The sequence below is a fragment of the Scophthalmus maximus genome, chromosome 19, assembly GCF_022379125.1.
Source record: "Scophthalmus maximus strain ysfricsl-2021 chromosome 19, ASM2237912v1, whole genome shotgun sequence".
Classification (NCBI taxonomy): domain Eukaryota; kingdom Metazoa; phylum Chordata; class Actinopteri; order Pleuronectiformes; family Scophthalmidae; genus Scophthalmus; species Scophthalmus maximus.
In genome coordinates this window covers 14,029,161-14,054,525 of record NC_061533.1, presented here as the reverse complement: position 1 = coordinate 14,054,525, position 25,365 = coordinate 14,029,161, and the positions used below count along the sequence as shown (strand labels likewise).

General features: G+C 43.0%; 3 protein-coding genes and 3 non-coding genes across 10 annotated transcripts; 2 read left to right on the top strand and 4 right to left on the bottom strand.

Annotated features, from left to right (window-relative positions):
• Positions 1-66: 66 nt before the first annotated feature.
• On the bottom strand, positions 67-3,046 carry cenph (centromere protein H). The gene is made up of 10 exons (XM_035638669.2): positions 2,905-3,046; positions 2,152-2,291; positions 1,896-1,951; positions 1,765-1,810; positions 1,603-1,671; positions 1,403-1,459; positions 1,245-1,308; positions 680-731; positions 340-500; positions 67-228 (listed from the first exon to the last, which is right to left on the bottom strand). Exons 2-10 carry the CDS (start codon positions 2,271-2,273, stop codon positions 136-138), a joined length of 720 nt encoding a protein of 239 aa, XP_035494562.2. The 5' UTR covers positions 2,274-2,291; positions 2,905-3,046; the 3' UTR covers positions 67-135.
• A 67-nt stretch (positions 3,047-3,113) lies between these two features.
• Positions 3,114-7,920, top strand: LOC118313322 (betaine--homocysteine S-methyltransferase 1). 3 transcript variants are annotated; one of them, XM_035638662.2, is made up of 9 exons: positions 3,114-3,250; positions 3,592-3,802; positions 4,381-4,513; positions 4,646-4,758; positions 4,872-5,063; positions 5,141-5,288; positions 5,382-5,564; positions 6,596-6,824; positions 6,987-7,920. In XM_035638662.2, the coding sequence occupies exons 2-9, from the start codon at positions 3,629-3,631 to the stop codon at positions 7,102-7,104; spliced, it is 1,290 nt and encodes a 429-aa protein (XP_035494555.1). In that variant the 5' UTR covers positions 3,114-3,250; positions 3,592-3,628; the 3' UTR covers positions 7,105-7,920. The 3 variants fall into 3 exon arrangements, with proteins under 3 accessions (XP_035494555.1, XP_047184949.1, XP_035494556.1); XM_047328993.1 differs by having other exon boundaries at positions 3,120-3,250; positions 3,512-3,802; XM_035638663.2 differs by lacking the exon at positions 3,114-3,250 and adding an exon at positions 3,274-3,330 and having other exon boundaries at positions 3,512-3,802.
• A 469-nt stretch (positions 7,921-8,389) lies between these two features.
• On the bottom strand, positions 8,390-8,461 carry trnaq-uug. The gene has a single exon. It is a non-coding gene; the product is annotated as a tRNA-Gln (tRNA).
• A 1,511-nt stretch (positions 8,462-9,972) lies between these two features.
• Positions 9,973-25,276, top strand: LOC118313318 (junction-mediating and -regulatory protein-like). Of its 3 annotated transcripts, XM_035638654.2 has the most exons (11): positions 9,973-10,058; positions 11,001-12,231; positions 14,654-14,827; positions 18,943-19,093; positions 19,718-19,887; positions 19,984-20,149; positions 20,972-21,141; positions 21,453-21,530; positions 21,616-21,711; positions 21,813-22,341; positions 22,445-25,276. In XM_035638654.2, the coding sequence occupies exons 2-11, from the start codon at positions 11,446-11,448 to the stop codon at positions 22,750-22,752; spliced, it is 2,628 nt and encodes an 875-aa protein (XP_035494547.2). In that variant the 5' UTR covers positions 9,973-10,058; positions 11,001-11,445; the 3' UTR covers positions 22,753-25,276. The 3 variants fall into 3 exon arrangements, with proteins under 3 accessions (XP_035494547.2, XP_035494549.2, XP_047184944.1); XM_035638656.2 differs by lacking the exon at positions 9,973-10,058 and having other exon boundaries at positions 10,974-12,231; positions 21,029-21,141; XM_047328988.1 differs by lacking the exon at positions 9,973-10,058 and having other exon boundaries at positions 10,974-12,231.
• trnaq-cug lies at positions 16,995-17,066 on the bottom strand. The gene has a single exon. It is a non-coding gene; the product is annotated as a tRNA-Gln (tRNA).
• Positions 20,444-20,515, bottom strand: trnaq-cug. Its single transcript has one exon. It is a non-coding gene; the product is annotated as a tRNA-Gln (tRNA).
• Positions 25,277-25,365: the final 89 nt, after the last annotated feature.

Sequence of the window (25,365 nt, the reverse complement as noted above, 5' to 3'; positions counted from 1 at the left end):
TATCGCCCTCTAGCGGCAGCTGCTCTTCGCTACATTGCTTTTATAAATAATGAATAAAGCTGCAGGTTTTAGGTTTTATTTTAATATTTATTGGACAGTACAACACAGAAATATAAATATAAATGAATGACGTCTCTAGTCAGAGACAGGAAACTCCTCCAGAGTCATGGCAATGTCTCGAAGTACGGGATCATCCAGCCAGTTGACTTTGCAGGCCAAGAGGATTCCCTAAAATGAGACATACACACATTATAACATCTGCAGCTCAGTTCACTAAACGCATCAAACTATTTCAGACCTTGTATCGATGATATATATCTATATTTCTGTACAAGTTACCCTGAGGACGTTCTGTGTCATGATGGTCATCTTTTTGTATTTCTCCAGGTTCGCCTGGCCTTTCTCTAACGCCGCTCTGTACTTCTCTGTATCTGGGTGCTCTTTCTTGCACATCTGCTCTTCAATCTCTTTCATTTTCTCATGTGTGAGCCGTTTCATCTCTGCACACAAACACACACACACACACCAAATATATCAGTGACAAAGTTAGTCGATCGTCAAAACAATCAATCAATTAGTTGTTTTAAGAATGGATTGCAATTCTAAGCACTTGTTTTCCGTCATATGTCAAGTGCACGTGGTGCAGGGAAGAAAATAGAAATAATCCATGAAGACATACCAAGTCTCTTTTTCTGTATTTCTGTAATTCCCTCTTGAAGATCTCTCGACTCCTGTTGAACAAAAAAAATGCAGGATTTGGGTATGAAATGAATTATCTCAATTTGCGACAGTAACCTTCCAAATAGGTATCAGCTTTCAGAATACATTTTTCCTAATCAATATTTACACATAATTATGTATTAGCCAACACACGGGGCATTCCAAAGTTCAAAACAAGTGAGTGATGTCAACGAGGGAAACCAGTTTTTGGTAAACCCTTCAAGACCAAAATTAAATATTTCCTTAGAGATTGTTATCCTGGGCCAACAGGGACAATAAGACACCACCTGGATACACCTGCTGCATCAGCATAGTTCTGCTGGGACACGTTATGACACAGTGGCATGGCAACAATATTGTCTGTAAATCTGGCATCCACAGACAGCAAGCACAAAGGCCTAATACACAAAGTACAAACACAGCCCCATTTTATCTTTTGTCAAAGCACAGATGGAAATGACTTTACGCACAGAAACATATGAAACATGACCATATATTGAAGACTCGATGGCCTGGCTGCTTACTTTCTGAAGTTCTTTTATATGTGAACAAAGAGCCATGCAGCGATCGCTCACAGCTTTCAGTGCCCTACAGAAAATACAAACATAGAAAACTATCATCAAAATAAAGTTTTAACCAAATACATGCATTAGTTGGTTCTGTATGTTGCAAGTTGACGTACTCTGCTTCTAAATCGTTTTGTTTCAGCTTTTCTCCAATAGCATGCCACATCTGCATCCTGAAAAACACCAGTCACATCAGTAAATGTACAAAGATAACCAAGGATCACAGCTCCTATATCACTTATTATATGGTTACATTATATCATCATATATATGCAGAGAAATCTATCATTCATCACAGAGAGTAAAGTCGATTTACCTGTGCAGTGTCAAAGTGCTGTTAAAATGATTTGTCTTGACTCTTTCCAACTCATCCACATAATCTGGTCTGGAACAATTGATGAAAAAAATACACATGAACAGCGTAAATTATGAAATTAACTCTAATCTTACATTGTTGTTTTAAATTACAAATACTCACAACTCTCTTTCAGCTTCAGGTGTGCTGCATGACCTCTTACTTTTTCCTGTTTCAAGAAACTTCATTTTAGTGTTTTATTTTGTGTACTTCATTACAATACAATGTGATGAGGGGAAAGAGCATTTAAATACCCGCATTGAGCTGTACAGCAATCTCAAAGCACTGGTTGGACATCTGCTGTTTTATTCTGAGAAGAAAGTGAGACGAGCAAATGACAAAGATTCTAGTTATGAGTAAGAGGTAATGTGCTGTCAATCATGTGTGCATGGTACGATATAACTGGATAAAAAGTGACTCTTAATCACTGCTTTTGGGTTCGATTTATTACATAAACCGGCCCGTGGCCTCTTTGAACCGCACAAATAAAAGCAGATGTGGAGGAGGAACCTGAGCATGACTGCAGGCGAGGTATCCTTCTGTCCGGTGGAGCTGTCGGGAGCAGGACCACCACTCAGTGTCACAGCCTCCATCGTGCAGTTGAGGTCCCCCACGCTGTCAGACGGCTCCATCAGAGAACAACAAAGAACCTTCACGAGAGAAGGTCAAGGTCAGATCACCTGGGTTCGATCCAAGGGGGAAAACCGCTGGAACAATGTATTGTTCCCGATTTATTTAATAAAATTACTTTTCACATGATACTCTCAATGAAAGACTGCTCATATACATACTTCCATAATGTTTAATTTAGTTTCTCCCTTATTGCTCTCCTTCTTGTACTTGTACTGTACTTTGCTATGCACCAAAACACCAAAGAAAATTCCTCGTATTTTAAAACCTACACTATTCTGATTCTACTGAATTAGCTCAAGTATTATTTTATAATGAACTATAATTGGCAGAAATTAAGAAACTAAACTATATGTGGAACAATTGTCTGGGAGGAAGGGAAAAAATGCGAGAAACTGTCAAAAAAGGATTATCAATCGAAGAGGTGATAGTAAAAATTGTAAACAAGTACAATTATCCAATCAGCCTCTGTAAATGCAGTGTAAACAAACAGGTACGGATACAAATGCATCACTTTGTTTCACAAAGCAGAAGAAGAAGAAGAAGAAGAAGAAGAAGAGGAGCACTTTGTTGTCTACATGACGTTACTGCGGTTTCACTGTGGACTAGCGGAGTTGCATTTAATGATCTTACCTCGTTTAATTGAACTCAACGTTGTCGGTGAATCGAAATGATACCGAGACAGGAGTGTGTCTGCCGCGAGCTGTAACGTGTGAAGCTTTGTTTACTGTCACTTCTGAGTCGGTGGTTTTTGTTTACATCGGTGAGTTTCAGATGGAAACCCCGCCAGGAAGTGACGACACCCCGTCATACCTTTCTTGCCAGCAGGCGCCGCAGCGCCCCCTGCGGGCCCGGAGGGAGAAGTGAAGGTTTGACAGCTCCGTTCCCTTGAACTTCCTTCTCATTTCATCTCATCACTACCCAACCTGCGTGAGACGGGAGTTCAAGACACAGCTTGTGAGATTAACAGTGTCCAAAGGTAGACTTTTATTCCATTGTGTTTCAGGCACTCCCAAAGTCCAAACGATAGTGGACAGGCATTACACATTTGTCAGGAAGGTACTAATTTTATTGATTTACGGACAAATTCTGTTTCTGTGTCTGATACAAAAATTGTCTTTCTTTTGTCTTTCTTTTATCTTTTTTTATTTTTTTATTTTATTGTCTCTTATTTTATTTGTCTTCATATTTCTTGTACACTTTCTGGCTGACAGGTACTATTTCTCATAATTTTCCTCAGGTTGACATGTCGGTCTCCAAGGCAAACCCCTCAGATAAGAAATAGGAAATAACAGGTTTCTCATTTGATCTCACCCACAGTCAGACAATCTATGTCTGCTCCCGTTTACTGCAGCCTATGGGTACAGAGACAGGCTCTGCAACCTCGCGAGACTTGAGCACGAGCTGCGAGAAGCGTGTGGCCAGCGACCGACGATATCTGTGCAGGTCAGAGCAAAAATATATATATCTGTGCAAGTGTTCGGTCCTGAGAGACGAGATGTCACAGCTGATGGAAAGCAAAAGCACCAAGGTACGAGCAGGGTGAAAGTCCTCAGGTCGAGTTGTGGTGACATGTCGAAGAAAGTGTATGGGGGGAGGGGTCTGAGATTTTGAGAATACCGTCTTAATATGACGAGTGTAAGTCGTAATTTTACATTAAAAAAGTCATAATTTTTTCGAGAATTTTTTTTTTTAAATTGCGAGTCATTTTAGAGGGATAATAATAATAATAATGAATTTCATTTAAAGATCAACCTGCCGCCTGCGTTGAAATGAGGAATGTGGAGCAGTTAAGTTACTTTAGTATATGTTTCCCAGGTAACGAAATACTTGCTATCATAAGTATTACAACTTCTACTGTATAAGAAACTATTGTATATTCCAAAGACAGAACCAACCACAAGGACTTGTGGAGGAGAAAATAGCCGGTAATTTTTTAGTCCTAAAAACAGATTATGACGTTTTCATCATTAAATTACCATTGTTGCATAGTTTTACTGTTCTCAACATGCATTTGCAATTTGCTGTCTGCCTCATCCTTTGCAATTGTTATAAACAGATTTTTATTACATGACATGCTTTGTTTGTGTGTGTGTGTGCGTGGGTCAGGGTATCTTGGAGCGCCTCGATGCTGGGGAGGTGGTCGTAGGAGATGGAGGTTATGTGTTGCAACTAGAGCGACGTGGCTATGTGAAGGCAGGAAACTGGACACCTGAGGCTGCTGTTGAACACCCTGAAGCAGGTACACTTTATATAATCTGTCATTTATTAACAGGGTAGCAGACTGTGTTCAAGCAAAGTTTCATATATGTGTATCTTTATGCCTGAGTTTTTCCAAATAAGTCGAGCCTCCACTCTTCCTCACTCCTGCCAGTGCGGCAGCTGCACAGGGAGTTTCTGAGAGCAGGAGCCGACGTCCTTCAGACATTCACCTTCTACTGCAGTGACGACAAGCTGGAGATCAGCAGCAATGTCACCAACATCACTGTTAGTAAATAAGAAAACATCAACTTAACTTCCAAAAAATATAGAAAATCTGAAAAACAGTTATTCTGTTTACATGACACATGTCTAGTATCTCTCAAATTTTTCTATTTCAGGGGGCTCAGATCAATGAGGCAGCCTGTGACATCGCCAGGGAGGTAGCCAACACCGGTAATGCACTGGTTGCTGGGTGCGTGTCCAAGACTCCCTGTTATCAGAAGAGCCGCAGTGAGACCGAGGTCAAAGCTATCTTTAAGAAACAAATGGACGACTTTCTCAAAAAGGACATTGATTTCTTAATAGTAGAGGTAAGAACGAATAAATGTGCAACAAGAACTGCTCTTTGTTCCCAGTGAAGGTTTCCTGATGCTCATTTCTCCTGCAGTTTGTTGACCACGTGGAAGAGGCAGTGTGGGCAGTGGAGGTGCTGAAGACCAGCGGCAAACCAGTGGGTGCAACATTGTGCATCTCCCCTCAAGGAGACATGCAGGGAATCCCGCCTGGAGAATGCGCTGTCAGGCTGGTCAAAGCTGGTACGTTGACGCCCCCGTGATCTGGTACTTCAAGTCAGCACGCCAGACATCGTGTTTTTAGCTGTACAATCTGAAGGTGCTTGTGTTTTGCAGGAGCTGACATTGTTGGCGTAAACTGCCACCTGGACCCTCTGACGTGCATTCACACAGTGAAGCTCATGAAAGAGGGATTAGAGAAAGCTGCTCTCAGAGCCCATCTCATGATCCAGCCGCTGGGCTTTCACACGCCCGAGCACAACTTCGGTGGATACACTAGCCTACCCGAGTACCCCTTTGGTTAGTGAAAATTGAATAATCGATGGAGCGGATGCTGATTCAGGAAGACGGAAGAACCATTGATGTCTTATGCAGAAGTATTTATTAGCAGAGGTTAATATTGAGGAGACTTCCGGTTCGCTATACAGATAAACAGGTTCACAGTGTATTGCGTCCCAGCATAGTCGGCCCATCCCCGGTCTCTGTAGGGTATTTAGCTTTGTCAGAGTAATGTCGTCATCTCACCGAGACTATGACGCCTCCGGAGACTGTTTCGGCTGCCATAGATAAGATGACCTCGCTTGGTGCCTGAGAATGCTCATCTTAAGAGTTTCTCAGTAGGACAGGAGGAAAAGCATTGCTTTATTTGTTTTGTGCAGAATAAAGAACAAACAACAGCCTGAAAAATGAAAATTATTATTATTTTCATTTTTGTTGGTACAGTAAATGAATAAAGTGCATCGAATGGAGATGTTACAAACGCTTTCCCTTTGTTTTGTAGAGTACTTGACATTTGGGCAGTAAGTGATTCTAAAGCAATACACGTTTTGTAAAAATCAGTGAATATTTCCTCACGGTCCGTTAAAAAAAGCCTCTGGGTTTTCGGCTCAGCCCTGGCTCTGTAAATCGACTACAAAATAATTGGTGCAGACTGCACCTCACAACACTGCGAGTGCAGGTTGAAAACACCACTCCTCAACCCCTTTAAGAGATCTGTAACTCTGTGTTTCTGGCCTAGTGGTTAGTGGTCGGTCTCCCATGCTCAAGGTCGCAGGTTCGCGACCCAGCCAGAAAAGTAAAATCAGAGCAACAACATAGAGAGAGAGACTCGCTTTCTCCTAAATTGCTTACTGCCCCTTTAAATAATCCTGCTCTATCAACCCAATCCTTTGGTAGGAACAGTGTGAGTGTTTGTAATTGTATTTTTGGACTTTTCATGTAGGTGTAAACATGGAAGGTATTTGAGTGTAGATCTCACATGCCGCTATAGCTTTTAATTTGATGAGAGCATCGTCATAACAAAATGCCCAATCATTCCATTCTTCTCTCAGCAATGGAGACCAGAGCCATGACCCGCTGGGACATTCATAAATACGCCAGAGAGGCTTACAACGCAGGAATACGCTACGTTGGTGGCTGCTGTGGATTTGAGGCCTACCATATCAGAGCCATAGCAGAGGAGCTGTCCGCGGAGAGGGGATCGCTGCCTCCAGCTTCAGAGAAGCACGGACTCTGGGGGGCTGCGCTGGAGATTCACACGAAACCCTGGGTCAGAGCCAGGTAAGACCGAGAAACACAGCTACTGCATGTGTGCATATTAGTCTGCTCCTTTTTAGGTGACACTGCAGCATGTGCATCAAATGTGCACATATTGTACATATACAGTGTATGGTGGCATAGTTACAGTTCTGAGTTTGTTTTAACCAACTGTATTTGTCTTAGGGCTCGTCGAGAGTACTGGGAAAACCTCTTGCCTGCTTCCGGACGTCCCAAATGCCCCTCCATGGCCACCCCCGCCGATGATTATGAACACCAGCTCAGGTCCAACATACCAATATAGTTGTTTGAATCTACTACACAGTTTGATTATTAAGTTTTTTTAATACAAAGAATGATCTGTTTAACCAGGTCTTTGTCCTTTACCCTCTTTGTATTATCACTTAGCAGTGAATTCACTTTCTTTTCTGTAACTTTACTACTCTTAAATCTACTAGCAAACCGCTGGTAGGTTTACTTGTTGGTTGACTGATTGTTGTCTCTTCTTTTCTACTACTACAATCTTGTTTTTTTAATAGGTACAAGTGTTATGTTACAATCCACAAAACCCATCAAATTCATATTGGGACTCTTTGAGACTTCTGGGAAAACCTTCAGCCTGCTTCTGTACATCATAAATGTGCCTTAAGCTAGTGAATCATAGGGAGGGTCATCAGTGACCCTTCAGCGAATAAAACAACCTTTCTCTACAACATTATGTGTAGTAGAATGTGACAGTGCATTATTCATTATATATCTGATCAGATGATATGTTTTTATACACAAACTGTTGGAAATCATACATTTAGTATAAAAACAAAGCAGGTATTCCTACCTGTCACTACACGTATTAGCTCGTCATATTTGTTGTTAGATTGCTGAAATTAGCTGAATGAAAAAACAATCCAATTGTTCATTTGGCTCCAATCCAATAAATTGTTGTCAACACTGAACTGTATGTTGGAAAGTAGATTTTCTTGATTTTTACATTTAGGTTTGCTATATTTGAGTATAATATATTGCAAAGAGCTCTGTCTGTACATGTGTTTGTATATGTAGGCCACTGCTTGAATGCTGTAGCAAATATGAATACAACAGTAAAATTGGCTCCTTTCTCTGCTACATGGCTCAATATTTCAAACTGATAACCTTACTTTTATCAGTGTTTCACTTATTAACCTGAATCAGGGTAAAGTAATCTGTTGTTGGGTGACAGGTCGTATAAAAAAGCTATTGGTTATCCTTCCTCTGTATAACACAACTCTCTGTAAGTTGTGTTATTTTGTCCCCACATTAAGGGGGAAAAAACAATGCCACTCACCCGATATTACCTCACACAATGTGCCATTTCTTATGATCACTAAAAAGTTTGATGCAAGGTTTCACATTGTATTTTACCATTTTGTATGAGCACCTCGTGTTTACACAATTTTTTTTAGCAGAGAGTATCCGTTGTGTGTATAAAATGTATTAGTTATTTATGTGGGTGTATTTAATCCATAATTTCCCGTGTGCCAGATGAGTATTCATCTCATGATAAAGTCATGCCCCTGTATGAAGTGCTGACAAACTTACATGTCAAAATGACAAGGTTCTACCGAGATTTGAACTCGGATCGCTGGATTCAAAGTCCAGAGTGCTAACCATTACACCATAGAACCTTTCAATGGGATTGCAGGCATGACAAAATCATTTCGCAAACATTCACCAAGGATTGATTCACAATAATAATTATGCAAAAATACAATAGCCGACTAATTTTCCAGGTGTTTTCCTGAAGGTCTGTCTTTCATTTGGAAATTTAAAAATCCTGAATTGCACAATGACTTTAAATGTGGTGATGCAACACAATATACAAGGAGTCATGCCTGGAAATTTGTTTTGGAGACTATTGTGTTATAAAAGTTATCAGAATAAGAATCAGCTTTATTGGCCAAGCATGTGTAAACATACAACAAATTAGGAACACAAGTTAGAAAAAAATATCAGCAGTATTCATTTAATGTATTTATGACTAAATGATTAGGCCCAGTAATAATAGTTCAGTGTCCAGCTGCCAAAATCCAGCATTAAAAAAGGGTTCTGTGGATATATAACCACAAGCAAAATCATGCCACATGATTATTACCACACTTTATCCATAGTATTAAGGACATATACAAATGTTCCCAGTGTGTTTGTCATTTTTGTTCTTATGGTCCACAGTTAAAAAAAAACTCTCCTGGAAATTCTAACAATAGCTAAGAACTATAGATTAACTATAATTCATTATTTTATTTTTTTTCATTTTGAGCACACGTACAGCATGTCTACAACAGCAGCCAGCAATATTACAATACCCTCATTGAGCAGGAAATGAGAATAGATTGGATGGAAATGTTGAAACATATCAGTTGTCCCAGATGAAGATGACGATAAACAAATCTAAAGTAAATATACTTTAAACTTGGGGTTTGGAATTGTTTTTTGTCCATTGACTCCTCACCGTTGCAGCAGCCCGTCTCTGCTCTTCACCATGTGTAGTTTTGAGAGGGACACCAGAGATCTTTTTAAGAAAGCAAACACATTGCGCCGTAGGTCACGGTCAGGGCTCTTCGAAGCAGCTGCGATCGCTGTTGGAACCCACTAAGCATTTCCCTTATTATCATCAGAAGTGATGCACTCTGTTGAGGGGCTGACTTCTTTTTGTGTCTCAAAGCCGCGAGCATTAAAGGGGAACGTTTTTCCCTCCCCTGTCCCCCAGACAGTCCAGCGAAGGTCTCTAAACGGTGACGACTCAGCAGCTCTCTCCCACACTAACTGGGATTAGTCACCCGGGTGGCTTCATGAATCTTTCTGTGGATACTTTACAGTCTAAATTTTTCTAAAGTTTATTTCAGGAATTCTTTATTGGTTTTTGGAAGCAATTGATTTTTGGCGACAACACCAATATTTCTCACGACTGGTTAAACTGTTCCAGTTACATAAGAGCTCACCAGCTGCCATCACATCTCAGTTGATTCTTGATTCCTAAGTTAGATCATTGATGTTGAAATATTTGACTGTTATTTATTCACCTATCTACTATTTATTCATTTTTAAAAGGAGCAATACATTGTTCATTTTTCTATTTATACTTTTGTTTGTTCTTTACATCCATAGTGTCCTTGACTCTGCAGACAGAGACAGAGACCCCTCACTGCAAAACATCCCACCACACTGCTCGACCAGTGATGTCAGCACGTTCCTACGTGCCCTACTCAGGGTGAGATTCTGATGGTGCGTTCAGGTACTCTCTGGGCAGAGCAGAGCTTTCTCGGTCTGTCGTCCACCCTGTCTGGCAAGAATGCGGTGTGATAACTTCCATCAGAGCCCCGTTTTAAATAATAATAAAACAACAACAATAATACGACATGTCACATATTAAATTAATTGAAGTGGTAGAAAAATGAAGCCACATGACTTCCTAAATTCATATTGGGACTCTTTGAGACTTCTGGGAAAACCTTCAGCCTGCTTCTGTGCATCATAAATGTGCCTTGAGCTAGTGAATCATAGGGAGGGTCTTCAGTGACCCTTCAGCGAATAAAACAACTTTTCTCTACAACATTATGTGTAGTAGAATGTGACAATGCATTATTCATTATATATCGATCACATAATATGTTTTTGTACACAAACTGTGTACTATCACTGAAATAAATAATACATTTAGTATAAAAACAAAGCAGGTATTCCTACCTGTCGCTTCACATATTAGCTCGTCATTAGATGCTGAAATTAGCTGCATGAAGAAAATAATCCAATGTTTCATTGTTGATTTGGCTCCAATCCAATAAATTGGCGTCAACACTGAACTGTATGTGGGAAAGTAAATTTTCTTAATTTCCAGTTTGCTATATTTTTGAGTATGATAAATTGCAAAGAGCTCTGTCTGTACATGTGTTTGTATATGCATGCTGTAGCAAATATGCATACAACAGCTGCTTCTGCTGCAGTGATTCATTTAAAAGAAAAGTATATACGCTACATATGAGCGTATATGATATGAACTTATCATGTATACATATATGATGACTGAATGCAGTGATGAATAACCCACAGGGTCGTGCTCGTGTTTGCCAAATTATCTTCTACCCTCGGAACTTAGAAATTCCGATTTTTCTTCGAGCACGTGAAAGCGTCATCATTCCTTTTGCGTATGTGGTCCTGTCTGGGCAGACGACGAGGACAACACGGTGATGCTGTGGGAGTTCGGAGACGACGCAAACATCGGCGGAGTCTCGTCCTTCGGTGTGTGGACGAGGGGCGCCGCTGCGGTCGGGGTCCCGTGGTCACCTGAGGGGACGGGGCTGAGGAGCAGGAGGGGGGTCCGGAGCGTAACGGAGCACAGCTGACTGGTCAACACACGGTTGTTGTTGTTGTTGTTGTTGTGGTGGTGGTCGTCGTCGGAGAGACAACAGAAGCAGCGTGTTCGGAGGTCGGAGGTGGACCGTGGGCCCAGAGATGGGAGATGACAACGCGCTGATCCGAATCCACCCGGACTCGGGCGAAGGACGAGTGCGCTCCAGGCAAAGAAATCGCAAAGCCCAACGGCGCCAGAGCGGGTCTGCGTAGTTGATGCAAGCATCTGTTTCTCATTTGAGTCTCACCACTTTGTCCAGACATGTCCTTCACCATGGAGGAGCACCTGGAGTCGGGCTGGGTGGCCGTCCGCCCCAATGCGTTTGAGGAGGGGGAGAAGCACAAATTCGTTTTCATCGTGGCCTGGAACGAAGTGGAGGGCAAATTTGCCATCACGTGTCACAACAGGACGGCGCAGAGGAGAAGCTTCGGCAGGGAGCCTCTGTCGGAGGGGGCCGGCCAGGACGGGGACAAAACAAAATGGCCCGAACGTCCTGTCAGGGACGAGGTGTCTGGTGGAGGCGCCAGAGAGGCTGCGGCGACCAAGTCCTCGACGGCAACGAGACCAAGTCCCGTCCGAATCCAAAGTGTGACGCAATCCGCAGCATCCCCCGTCCGTGCCGACCCCGAGGGGGTGAGACCGACGAGCGAGGACCAGCTGCAGTCCCGCTGCCCGGACGGCCCGGGCCCGGAGGACTGCAGCTGGGCCGGCCTCTTCTCCTCCCAGGACCTCCGGGCGGTGCACCGGCAGATGTGCTCGGTGAACTCGGACCTGGAGCCCTGCCTCCCCGCGTTCCCGGAGGAACCCGCCGGGGTGTGGACGGTGCTCTTCGGCGCCGCGGAGGTGCCCGAGGCCGAGATGGACGAGCTGTGCCGCCGCCTGCAGGTGTACCTGGGCCACGCGCTCGACACGTGCGGGTGGAAGATCCTGTCGCAGGTCCTGTTCACGGAGAACGACGACCCGGACGAGTACTACGAGAGCCTGAGCGAGCTGAGGCAGTCCGGCTTCGAGGAGGCGCTCGCCCGCGCGACCAGACATCTGCAGGAGGTGAGACTTGCCCGCGGTGCGCCCACAGCAGCATCTCCCCGAACACGCCAGCGTCCTCTTCACAGAGGTCCGTGCACATGGTCCTCTTCTGCCAAAACACATTCACATTGTTGCACAAGGGCGCATCTCCACTCAACCAGCGGAGTGGCCCCGCCAGCAGGGCTGCAGGAGGCTGCATCATCCCCATAATGGTAGTGAGGAAGAGTGAGGCACTGGCCATTAATCTGAGGAGGATGACTGCATCACATTAAGAGCACAGCAACACAGTGTACAGGACAACAAAGAGGATACAAATCGATCAAACCCCCAAATCTATATTTTAAGTACCACTTTGGGAAAATGTTGTCCATCCAGTCCATGCATGTCACTTTATCAATGCTGTCCACTCAGCAATTATCACTGAGGTTTCATTGGCTTTTGTGTACTCTAACCTCTTTTGCAAGCTTTGCATCATACATTAAATACATAAAGCACAAAAATAACTGAGGTCTGTGAGAAACAAGAGCTAACTAAAAGTTACAGCGCGACACGACGTATAAGATAATCTAACCTCTCCAAGCATAGGCAAGACAACATTTGCGAATATGTCCTTTAACACCCCCATGACAGGAAAACTGTTTACAATGTTTTCTTTCATTTTTACGAAAGAGGCATCCTGAGACTCGGTGGACTGAGGGACCAACCCACCTGGCTAGTGCGAAAAAGAAGAAGAATTTATAAAAAGAACCACAGCAAAACAGCACATTCAGATAATCAAGAAGCAGACGAACTTAGAAATATTTTTAGAAAACTTTTGTCAGTGTCAGACAACACAAGATGCAAAATGATGTGGTTCCTGAAATTTCGATGCAGAACATTTAGTGTTTGATTAAAAAAAATTCAATAATTGTTATTGATCAAACACGACCTGTGTGGTGGAGAATACGAGTTTAATGCATGAGATGATTAGTCAAGAAAGATGTGCCGAAATTTGAATACTTCTGTGAAAACACGTCTGTATACAATCAAACACTTGAACCAACTTAGTTCTGCGTTGTACACAGATAGCACACACCCTGCTCGTCATCTTACCCAGCGGCAGCTAGCGATTAATGAACTGCTGCTGGTATAAACAGACATTTTATTGACAGTCACTGGCTCTCACACTGTCCCACTTATCCGTGGCGGTAGATTAATGCATCCTTGACTCATGGAAGTCCTTTGAGAGAGCAGGTGAGAGAGCATTAGCGGCAGTTTTCTAACATTAGCAGCAGAGCATTACTCCTGGCCATTACGATGAATTATGGTGGATCAATTTTATCTGTTTACCTGCGTTTAGGGAATACATGTCTTACATAAGTTATTGTACATGTGAAGTTTTAATAAAAAAGAACTCTCCTTTTTGCTGACACTGTCCATGCTCTGGAAGCAGAGGAAGGTCACAGTATTGTATGTTTGTAAAAGTAAGAAAGGCAGAGAGACTACATCTATTCACACTGTGTGAATGTGTTTATATGATTTTTCTGGTGTTTCCTCTCTGCTCTGCTTTTGGCAGTGAAAGGGGGACGAATCAACCACGTCCCCCCCCCCCCCCCCATACACTACACACACACACACACACACACACACACACACACACACACACACAGAATTAAAAAGATATAAATCCAGACACAGGAAGTGTTGCCTTACTGCACTTCCTGAAAACCCCCCCAAAAAACACAATGATAACACTTTGCTTGACAGTGTGTTCATCCTGAGGTGATGAGGGAGGAGCTACTGGCCTTATTCAGCTCTGAATCACTCTGTCTGCAGGGACAGCAGGGACCTTCAAACACGTCGGAGTTTGTTGTTTTGTAGGACTCTCTCTCTCTCTCACACGCACACACACACACACACACACACGCATTGATCCTCCCCAATCCATTTGAGGGCTGAGTTAATGGCTATTTCAGAGGTTGCGCTTGTACAGGATTGTTCAGTCTGGCAAAAATGTGTGTGTGTGTGTGAGTGTGTGTGTGTGTGTGTGTGTGTGTATTGATCTTATTCCCAGCAGCAGAAAGGACTCTGCTCATTGAGTGCACTCAAATACTCTCCTGGTATTTACTGTTCCACAAAGCATCCCCACCGTCTGATAGCGAGGTGCAAGTTTCCATTTAGTGCCGCACAACACTAAAAGGTGTATTTAAGTAAACTCTTTTGACATTTGCTTACTGGTATACAGCTGTTACCCCGTTATCCAGACAACAGACATTTGCAAACACAATACATTATGTCTGCAGATTACATACAGCCATAATTGACTTGTTTGTCCTCAGCTAACATATAGTCCTAAAAAAGGGGGGGGCTTTAAATATGTGTCAGTTTTTTTTTCATATTCTGACAGTTGTTTGCATGTTGACTATAATAGAAGCAACTTCTTGTGTGTGTACATGTGATGCAGTTGCTGGAGAAGCACAGGACCATGGAGAGCATGGTGGAGCTGCTGGAGCTATATGAGGAAGAAGACCAAGCCTATGGCGGTGTCCTGGAGGCTTCCACACAGCTGTACCAGTATCTGCTGCAGCCCTTCAGAGACATGAGGGAACTAGCAATGCTACGCAGACAGCATATAAAGGTAACAATTAGCAGCTTTTTGAGTGTGTATATATATATACATGAACTGATAAAATAGTCTGCACCGAAGGAGACAAAGAGCCATCTTCCACATCTTATGTATCACAGCAAATAGATTCTTAAGGCTTAGACAAAGTTTGGGCCCAAATCCTGTAGTGACCCAGAAATTTGCCAAGACCTTGTGGGCATTTTTCCAAGCCTCCTCCACTTTTTGAGTCACAGTGCCTGCACACTATACACACTATACACACTATACACACTATACACACTAACCGAGATAACCAGTTGATTCCAGTTGTGGAAAAACTATGAATGATATTGGTGAAGTTCAGCTAAGAGAAAACGAGAAAGACAAATATGACAATAATCTTTTTTTAATGTGGTTTCTGGTTGTTTTGACCTGTTGTTGTTGACGACCATGTGAGCCATGTGGATTTTTTTCAGACTCAGATGTTTCACTAGCAGATGAGGGAAACTGGCCTCTGTGCAGATGGGCCTAGATTCAGATATTAATTTCTCTACAGGCACCGACATCAGCTGGTCATAGAACACAATGGGTGCTCACAGGAAAAATTCTTAAGCTAGGTTCTGCTCTGTGTGTCTATGTCTCACTGTGAAGTATCATGGAAAACAAATGCTCTTGTATATATGGTTAGTAAAGCAATGGGCAGGGGGTGAAGACAGAGGTGGGTGAACGGAAAATGGTGGAAAGGCTTTTGTTCAATTGCTGCAGTGCTGATGGCACATTTATATTTAGCTCCCTGACTCACACATAGCGCATCAGTAAAAAAATAAATAAAAGACCTCAGTATCATATTACCACATAACATCCGTCAACAAAGAAAACATACAGCCTTTTCCAACCTTGGATATTAACAACCTTCCTGTCAGTTTTTTTCCTCTTTGTATATAAAACAGTTCTCGGATGTGGCAGGTGGATGTTGAGTGACATGGCACGGAGCTCAATGGATCTCCATTTCCCCGAAGTCTCACAGAGACATGAATAAGTCATGTTGTGTGTAGTCCTATAGGTTTACCGATGCTGACACACGGGGATCAGTAGACAGGCCGCACAAATGGAAAGATGGAGAGTGAAATTAAAGACCTCTCGAGTTTAGGCGTGGCTGAATAAATGTTCTCAACTCTAGTTTCCCCGGGGAGATGAGAACCTCCAGTGTCAGCTGGAGACAGTTGTGTAAGCAGGGTGCGATATATTTTATTAAGCTGAGTGACATCTTCTTTCAGCAGAGGGAATTACGTCCATTTGATTCAAGTGCGTTTTCACACATTGTATTGAGCGAGTGGGAATTATGGGAAAAAACAAAGCAGATCACGTCTTATTAAAAAAAGTAATATTTAATATAGTTCATGAAAAAGTGATCTCCATCACAACCCAAAATCTATTTTATTATAAGGAAAAACTTTTTCAAGTCAGTGCTACATTGAATTACTTATTAAAGAGACAAAGGGAGGTCTTTTAGCTGGTAGCCTTATTAACTTAAATTAATTATAAATAAACCAAAACAGTATTTGCAGGATATTGAATCATTTTAACCAAATGATAAGACTTCGAAATATGCAAACTCTGATAAGTTGACTCCAAGCGTTTATCACAAATTTGGCGATGCATCCTAATGGTCTGCAAAGTTTACACTTGACTTGTTGGTCATCTGTTTTTACAAAATGTAGCCAATTGAACAACTCTCTCTCATGGTGCTACTTAGTGCTGACTAAATGTTCATTATACGTTCATGATGAAAGTTAGACCTCGCAGTCTCCATTAGTTTGGGTGAGTTCAAAGTTGTGAAAACCGTTCACAGATAGTCTGTCCCTCCCGCCACTGAAAATAATGGATTATTAATGGAAAAACTATTCACATAGCACTTTTGTCTTTATGAATGTAACACCAATAATTGTCATGGGAACCGCCCATGCGTTCTGTTCAATACTTGTGGCCACGGTACTTAAAACAACTTCAACCCACTACGTTAGTAACAGGTCAAAGTGAGATGAGGTTGCTCTTACTCTAAAATCACTATTGAACTTGTTACTTTCTGTCACACTTTTTGCGTTTTCACTGCAGTACATTAAGTTTGCTTGCAAACATAGCAGCACAAGTCATGTAAGTCCTGAGAGGCTTTGTGAGAGAGGGGGGCCACAAAATGTACAGGTCCCACCGAGATTTGAACTCGGATCGTTGGATTCAGAGTCCAGAGTGCTAACCATTACACCATGGCACCACATGCCTACCTGAAGAGGACGGGGGTTCAAGTCGGTCATCCAGGTCTATTCTTAGCCAACGGCAGTTCTTCTACCATGGAATTTACTTAAGTATGAGTTAAAGGGGCAGTAAGCGATTCTAAAGCAATGCACGTTTTGTAAAAATCCGAGAGTATTTCCTCACCGTCGGTTAGCTTCTGTGTGCTTGGCGGAAAAAAATCGGGGTTTTCGGCGCAGTCCAGGCTCTGTATATCGAAAACAAAAAAATGGTGCGGAACGCACCACACAACACTGCAAGTCGTGTTCTTAAACATCACTCTTCGTCACCTTAATAGGTTTTTGGCCTAGTGGTTAGTGCGTCGGACTCCCATACTGGAGGACCCAGATTCACAGCCCGGCCAGAACAGTACGTTCACAACAATGAGAGAAACAAGCTTTCTCCAGAATTGCTTACTGCCCGTTTAATGAGTCTTATCCTGTTTCCTTTTTCTGTCTCTTCTACATATTCAGTATCATCTATCAAATTCTGTGTAAATTCTGTGTGATTGAATATTCTTGAATATTTTACTCTTGTATTGTCTGAGATTCGAGATTTGTCAACAATTTCTGAAGTGAACAAGAATATATGAGTGAAAGGAAGCATTTTTTTCTTTATACCTTTTCACTGTAACCTCAAGATGCAGTCTAGTTTGATTTTGAAATTTGAATTCCTTCTGAGATTTTAGTTTAGACAAGACTCCCCTTTGTAGAATAGTTGTGTCAAAGGACATTGAAAAAAAGAAATAATAATAATATTACAATTCTAACAATTCTAAACCCCAGAATGAATTGTAATTAAGATCACATGTTGCAGCATCATCTCTGTATCCAATCCATCTTCTAATCTTATGCATTCACAAGGCACTGGGATGCAGTAAATATACAGTAAACAACTCTGGTATTTTTCTTAAGTTAAATGTCAGACAAGTTTTCATGAAAAATGTTGATGCACTAGGAGTTTCAACAACATGAGTCATTAGATGTAACTGCATCACCTCTAAAATCAAGCAATGATGTAAAAAAAAAATTTAAATCTGAGGAATGAGCACTGGCACACTGACAGCAAGACATTGCAGTGGTAAATGATACTGGTGCACTGCTGGGGTGCAGTGAGGTTACTTAGGGTCACACAGGAATGCTGCGTAAATCTGAAACCCTCGCTTCTCACTTTGCGTCTCATGTGCTGCATAGACAGCTTTTGTTTTCCCCCTGGACTTTTTGCAGTAATTTTGCAAGATTTCTTTTGCATTACATTCATGTAGCTGGCGCTTTTGTCCAAAGCGACTTAGAATAAGTGCATTCAACCATGAAGATATTATTTTGTCTTTAATTCTATATATATTTAAATGACCCTGCTCTGTCAGAGATTGTTTTGTGGAGACACATTTTCTGTATTCCCATTGCAAATGGTTTTATAATTGAGTAAGTAAGTAAGTAAGTATGTAAAGCTGATATATTACAGACTATTGAAGCTGATTATATTAAGTGTCAATACATATTGAAATAATCAATTCATACCATTCCTATTTTATCGGTCAGGCTCCTGATCATCATTGTTAAGCCTCTTTACTCTTGCCACTAAGTGGCAGTAATGTATCACATTCAAGCCACGAGTTATATCACCTTATGTCAGCTGCCATGCTTGATCGTGTATATCACCGCACATGAAACCATTTGTCACGATCACAGCATACCATATGACATGTGGGTAGATATTTAAAATATTTTATAAGATGTTTTTAGACTTTACTTTTCACAGTATACATCTTTTACCTTATCATACTCCCTGACCTCACTCAGGACTGTAACTGTTCCTTGCATTGCTGACAAAAAAATAAGCTCATCCTCTCTCGACAGATCTCCATGGAGAATGACTACTTGGGCCCAAGGCGGATTGAAGCTCTCAAAAAGGAGGACGCCGACTGGCAGAAGAAGGCTCAGGAGGCGGTGCTTAACATCCAAGAGTTTACTGTAAAATACTTTGAGATCACTGCCAGAGCCCAGAAAGGTACGGTATGCTGTCACTGTCACTGCCAATGTCGAGTCAATAAAGCAGCAGAGGAATGACTTTGAATAATCACTCACACATGCATGCACGCACGCACAAACACACACACACACACACACACACACACACACACACACACACACACACAGTGGTGGCATTGGCCTGATATTGACCTGTGTGTGTTTTGAACGCTGCAGTGCTAATTTGATTTGGCAGTAATGAGCCAGTGCACACAGCCTCACTTTGACAGGGACTGGAGGAAACAAGGACAACCTATTGATCAAACAGCCCTGCCAGCAGATCCTCTCTGTGCAGGGCTACTCCACAGTGTGCCCCCTGCTTATCTCAGTTTTTATCCACGACTAATTGGTCCATCGGTGATCTGACACTTATCGGATCCAAAATCAAAAAGAGTGAGGGGCTTCAAGCGCAGATCAGAATGAAAGACGTTGTAGTGTCCACATGTCGCCAATAGATGTCTCTCTCTCTACATAGCTGTAATAAACATTTACTCCTCTGAGGAGAAAGTCGATTGTGTTTGTGACGTGAGCATACGTCACATTTGACTGTGTGGAAGTTTAACTCGGCTTCCTCTACTTTTTTTGTTTGTGTTTGTGCGTGCAGGGGTGTATGAGCGTATGAAGGTGGACCAGCGTAAGTTTGGTAAATCTTCATGGACGGCGGCGGTGGAGCGCATGGAGAGACTGCGTTACTCCGTCGCCAAGGAAACCCTGCAGCTCCAGAGAGCCAGGGAGATCAGTCTGGATCAGAGGAAGCACACACTGCGAGAGGAGGTGCGGTAGTAACACTCAACTCAACTCATACAAAACACACGCACATACAAGACAAACACACTCACGGCCAGTTGTCCTGTGTCCCGTCACCCTCAGATGCAGAGTCTGTGTAGCGGTGAGGATGCGATGGCCCTCTTAGACCACATGGAGACAAAGTACTATGCGCTCCAGCTTCAACTGTATGACATCCAGGCAGACATACTGCAGTGTGAAGAGCTGCTCCTCACTGCACAACTGGACAGCATTCGTCGACAAATGACAGGTATGGCCTCATTTTTGGCTGAATGTACAATCTTAGTCGGATTGTCCAGAGTCGAAATCCTGACAGAGCTGCGCTGCAGGACGTTTTGGAAAAGTTTAAGCTGTCAGTCCACTGGCACTGGGATCTGTAAAAAATTAAGAAATTGCATGTTATGTCTGGATTAACCAAATCAGCCAGTGTGCTGAGTGCACTGTACCTGGTAGCCTTATTAGCCTAAATGAAATATAAATAAAGCAGCATATTGAATAATTTCAATATCCTGGTCAAAGGTGATGGAGAGAAAGGAAAACCCACAGGTCCCACCGAGATTTGAACTCGGATCGCTGGATTCAGAGTCCAGAGTGCTAACCATTACACCATGGAACCACATACCTGACTGTCATGGAGAGGCGTTCAACTCGCTCTTCCACGTCTATTCTTAGCCAATCTGTAGTTCTTCTACCACTGAACTCCTTATGTGTGAGTTAATGTGTCTTATCCTGTTCCCCTTTGCTGTCTCTTCTGCAAGTTCAGCATCATCTATCAAATTCTGTGGGATTGAATATTCTTTTCAGTCATTAAACAGGTTGATTTTAGACACTGTCAGCTGCCACTTAGTTTTCGATGGATTTTGCTCACTGTATAAGCGTCCTCATCTCATTTTCAAGAGAAAGACTGTTCATTTCACAATCTATTCTATGTTGTTGGCTGTGCATGAGCCCACTACAGGACTGTGAATCTCTACTCTCTCCATTACTGGTGTGTAGTGTCCGTCAAAGTCATGAAAGAGCCGTATCTTTGTGTCGAAATCAAGTCTATATATCTATCTGCATGTGCTTTCAGAGCGTCAGGATGAAGTGGTGTACTATGACACCTTTGAAAGTGCAGATGATATTACAGGGGATGATACTGCTGAGAAGAATGAGCTGCGCAGACTTCAGGTCAGCGCCCGTCAGCTGGAGGCCAGAAGGGGACGCATCACTGCCAAGCGCTCCTATCTGAGGAACAAGAGGGTGCGTATCATTCACTAACACTCACGCTCATTGTCATTCCTTCTCCTGGTTTCTACATATTATAAGTGAATACTATTCAATGTACAGTTTAGAATTATCTGTGTGTTGTGATTAACACAAATTGTGGGATTGTGATGATGATGATATCAGCTAGTAAGTAGATGTAACATTTGAAACACTTGCAGCATCCAATTACTTGTTATCTTATCTCCACTAACTATCAAGAGTCAATAATGCCCACGTCAGAATTATAAAGTTTTCTGCTGTGTGAATCAGTGTGTTTGTGGTTTTTCCATTTGCCGGTTCCAAAGGGGATCTGTGTATCCAACCACACGCAGAAACAGCAGACATATCAAACCATCCAAAAAGACATCCACCAGGTCTTACAGGTAAAAACAATAATAATGATGTGACTAAGAATCTGTAAAGCATTATCAGTGGCTCTCTCCTTCTCTAAATCATTACATTTTTCAGCTGACAAATGAAGAAGAGGAAGATGAAGAGAGGAAGAACAGCCGAGTAAGTCAGGAGAGACAGAGAACTCTGGACAGACTACGCACTTTCAAACAGGTGTGTGCCTTCTTATTGTCTGTGAGCATCACAAAATGTCTCATTCTTTTTTGTTGTTGTTGTACTGAACAACTCCTGTTTATCTCTGCATCTTTCTCTAGCGGCACCCGGGTCAGGTGATTCTGAAGTCGACTCGACTACGCGTGGTCCACACCAGGAGAAGAGAGCGAGGGAGGAGCGTGGAGACGAGCGGCGTGAGCGAGAGGGGGGAGTGTGTGCAGACGCAGGGCCAGCCGCTGTGTCTCAGCACCAGCGTGCAGACGGACCCCAGCCCCACACTCACCACTCAGCCCGTCACGGCTCGCACAGCATCCCTCCCTCCGTTGCCTGTGCACAGTCCTGCAGACTCCTCCTGCTCCCCCTGCTCCCTGTCCTCACTGCTGGCGTCCCCTATCTCCCCTCCACCTCCACCTCCACCGCCCCCTCCACTTCCCCTGCCAACAAGGGAGGAGCTTTCGCCTTCCGCGAGCCCGGCCTGGCATGGGCAGAAGGCTGAGGGGAAGAGTGCGACAGAAGAGCGCTCCCTCTCCCCGCTCGGCCCATTCATCCCTCGCTTCTTTGATAGCAGCCAACTGTTGAGCGCTCGGAAAAAGCTGAGGAAGACTCCAGAGTTTGATTCCAACAGAAGAGGTACTGGGACGATGTAACAGAATTTTTCTCATGCGTCTTTTATATCATCTAGTTACAGTAGCCAATCAATCAGTCTGTCTTCCTCCTCTTCCCCTGATTACAGTTAGCTCACCCATGGACGAGGTGCTGGCCTCCCTGAAGAGAGGAAGTTTCCATCTGAGGAAGGTCGACCAGCGGTCTCTGACTCCTGCGGTGGATGAAGATGATACAAACAGCATCCTGGCTCAGATTCGCAAGGGGGTCAAACTTAGGCGCGTCCCACATAAAGAGAGAAGAGACCAGGGCGAGCTCCCGGCCTCCACCGACCCACTGACGAGGAGCATTCACGAGGCACTGCGCCGCATCAAGGAGGCCTCACCAGACTCCGACTCAGATGATGACGGGCTTACCGGCCCTGACTGGGACAGCTAGAGCTCAGAGTTCGGGCACAGCAAATAACACACACTCGAATGCCTGCACCCTCTGGCACCGCATGCACTGTACTGTACTGCAGTGTACAGAGCTGCGCTGCACTTTAAACACACACACACACACACACACACACACACAAACATATACAGTTACTCACTCGCTCACATTCATGTACACACAGCCCACTCACACATGAAAAGGTCCTAGTGCCAGGACTTTGAGGCATGCGGAATATCACACACTCACCAAATGCTCCAAAGGTCTAATGGTTTTTCACACTACACATTCACATGAAGGACATGGATGCATTATAATTTCTACTGTATGTCTCTGTGGTTTTATTCCTGCAATCAAGACTGTAATGATGCCACGTTGATTCTTTACTTTTGTCATTTGTACTGTTGTAAAGCTCTGCACTGGACCTCTGTGGCCACATTAATATTCAGAAACAGCACACAAAACATTTTACACTGTACTGTATATACAGTTATCTGTAAAACTGATAACCTCATAAGGAAGGTAGTGCTAAGAGCGTGTGTAATCTTTTCCAGCTACCCCAAAGCTTTAGTAATTAGAGACTGTAACTGAAACAAACATATTTGGGTATGTTTGTGGATTTTGGGTCACAAGGGAGACTGAAAAAACAAATAGAAGATTACAAAGACATTTAAACTGGGATCACTGTATTTACTGTCCAGGTCGTAAACTATTACACTATCAAGCATCTTTTTGTTTGCTTTTTACCACTCTGATATGACTGTCACGTGTGGGTGTGGTCGTGTCAGACAGCATAAAGTCACTGCTTGTCTAATCTGACACTGTGCAAATACTGTAAATCCTTAAATCTGTCACACCAGACGCACGCCCCTCCCCCCTCTCATCTTCTTCTGCCCTTCACCACCCCCAACACTCTCCGGGTGAGGGAATTTGTATCGATCCATCTGTTCGACCGCGGCATATGGCCAGGCTGTTGGGGAGATATGCAGAGTCTCTTTATGTTTATCAAATCCAACAACATCTCTGACCCGACGCTGGTCCCCTTAGAGCAGGAGAGGATCAGAGGGAGGGTCATCGGCAGAGTTGATAGAGTGGAGGTCGCGGCTAATGTCGGCGGTCTCTGTAAAGCGTGGGCAGACTTGGTCCGTGACTCCCAAATGTATGTGGGACAGTCATGGCAGAGCTGTGAGAGCGGTCACGCTTGTTTGAATGATGGATGGCATGTGGGAGGGCGAGAGTCTCTCCGAGCGGTAGGGAGCCACTGTGGGCCGTGGAGCAGGCAGTCGTGATTGATGCGGTTTCTCCTGCCATCTTATTCACTTTCCCTCCTCTCCTCTGTTGCATCTTTCCTAATTTCTTCCTCTGCATTGAGTGGACCGGACCACACAGTGGAGGTCTGTAACTCACAGTGCTGGAGGTGGAAACTCACAGCCCAACATTTGCAGAAACATTTTCAGTGAGTCCACTGTCTTTTTTTAATACTCATCCTGAATTGCTTTATCTGTACAGTATAAAGAAATTTCTTCTTTTTTTTTATCACTGGTAAAACATTATCTTGGTAGTGGTCGAGTAAGCTTAAAAGCACTGAACATGTGGAATGGGACCTAACAAAGTGAGATGGAATGACATGAGATATAGCAGCACAGGAATTCACAAAACCATTCTGTATGTTAACACAAAGTCTGGAGCAGCCTCAGCATGCACTGTCTCAAACAGCTTGGATGCAACGATTTGTGTTATTTTTTTCTCTTGTGCTCGTGTTGAGTTTAACAATGAGGCAGACGATGTTAAACAACAAAAGATATGAAGGTATATGTCACATTATGCAGCTTGAATATAGCTCAGTGCTAAAGGGGGGGGGGCTTATTTTTCCTGGCAGAGCAATTCTGAGGCACCTTTACACGTCAGTGTTAGCACAATATTCTACCATGGTACCCTCATCGTGTACTGTAGCAAGAGACGCACATCTAATCCTGACCTAGACGTCACTTGAGAACTGAATGGGGCAATGTTTCCCAAAAGATGTGAGTGCTTTAAGTTTCTGTCGCCGCACTAAACAATGGCCAACAATGTGATGAAAAGGGTGACACCTTTTCAATGACCCAACGATCACATTGGAAACACACGGTCCTGTGTTTTAAGCTCACCTGTAGCTATTAACAACCTTTGCAGAGCTTACTTATTTTTTTGCATTGCTTCATTTGCCTCATGTTGTTTCCAAAGCATTTCCAGCCAAATTGTTTGCTTCTAAGCATTTCCTATGTACTCCTGTTATCCACACAGGCTGACTATAGATGACCCTGAGTTATTTGAGAAGTGCGATATCAGTATAAAGATTTTTAAAAAAAGGGATGAAACAACTCCATGGATGATGGTGAGTTTTTCTGAAACAATGGACTTTTTGCAGATTGCAGCTAAAGACACTGTTCAAAGACTATCCTTTTGCTTTTAGTCCTACCGTCTTCATGTATTCAGTTCTTTTTTTATAGCCTTGCCCCTGCATTTGAATAAAACCCTGTGAAGCAAATTCTGGGATTGTCTGTTTCACTGTTGTTATTTCGTTACTAATGTAAATAAAATGTAATTGTTTTAAAGAGAGAGAGAGAGAGATAGAGA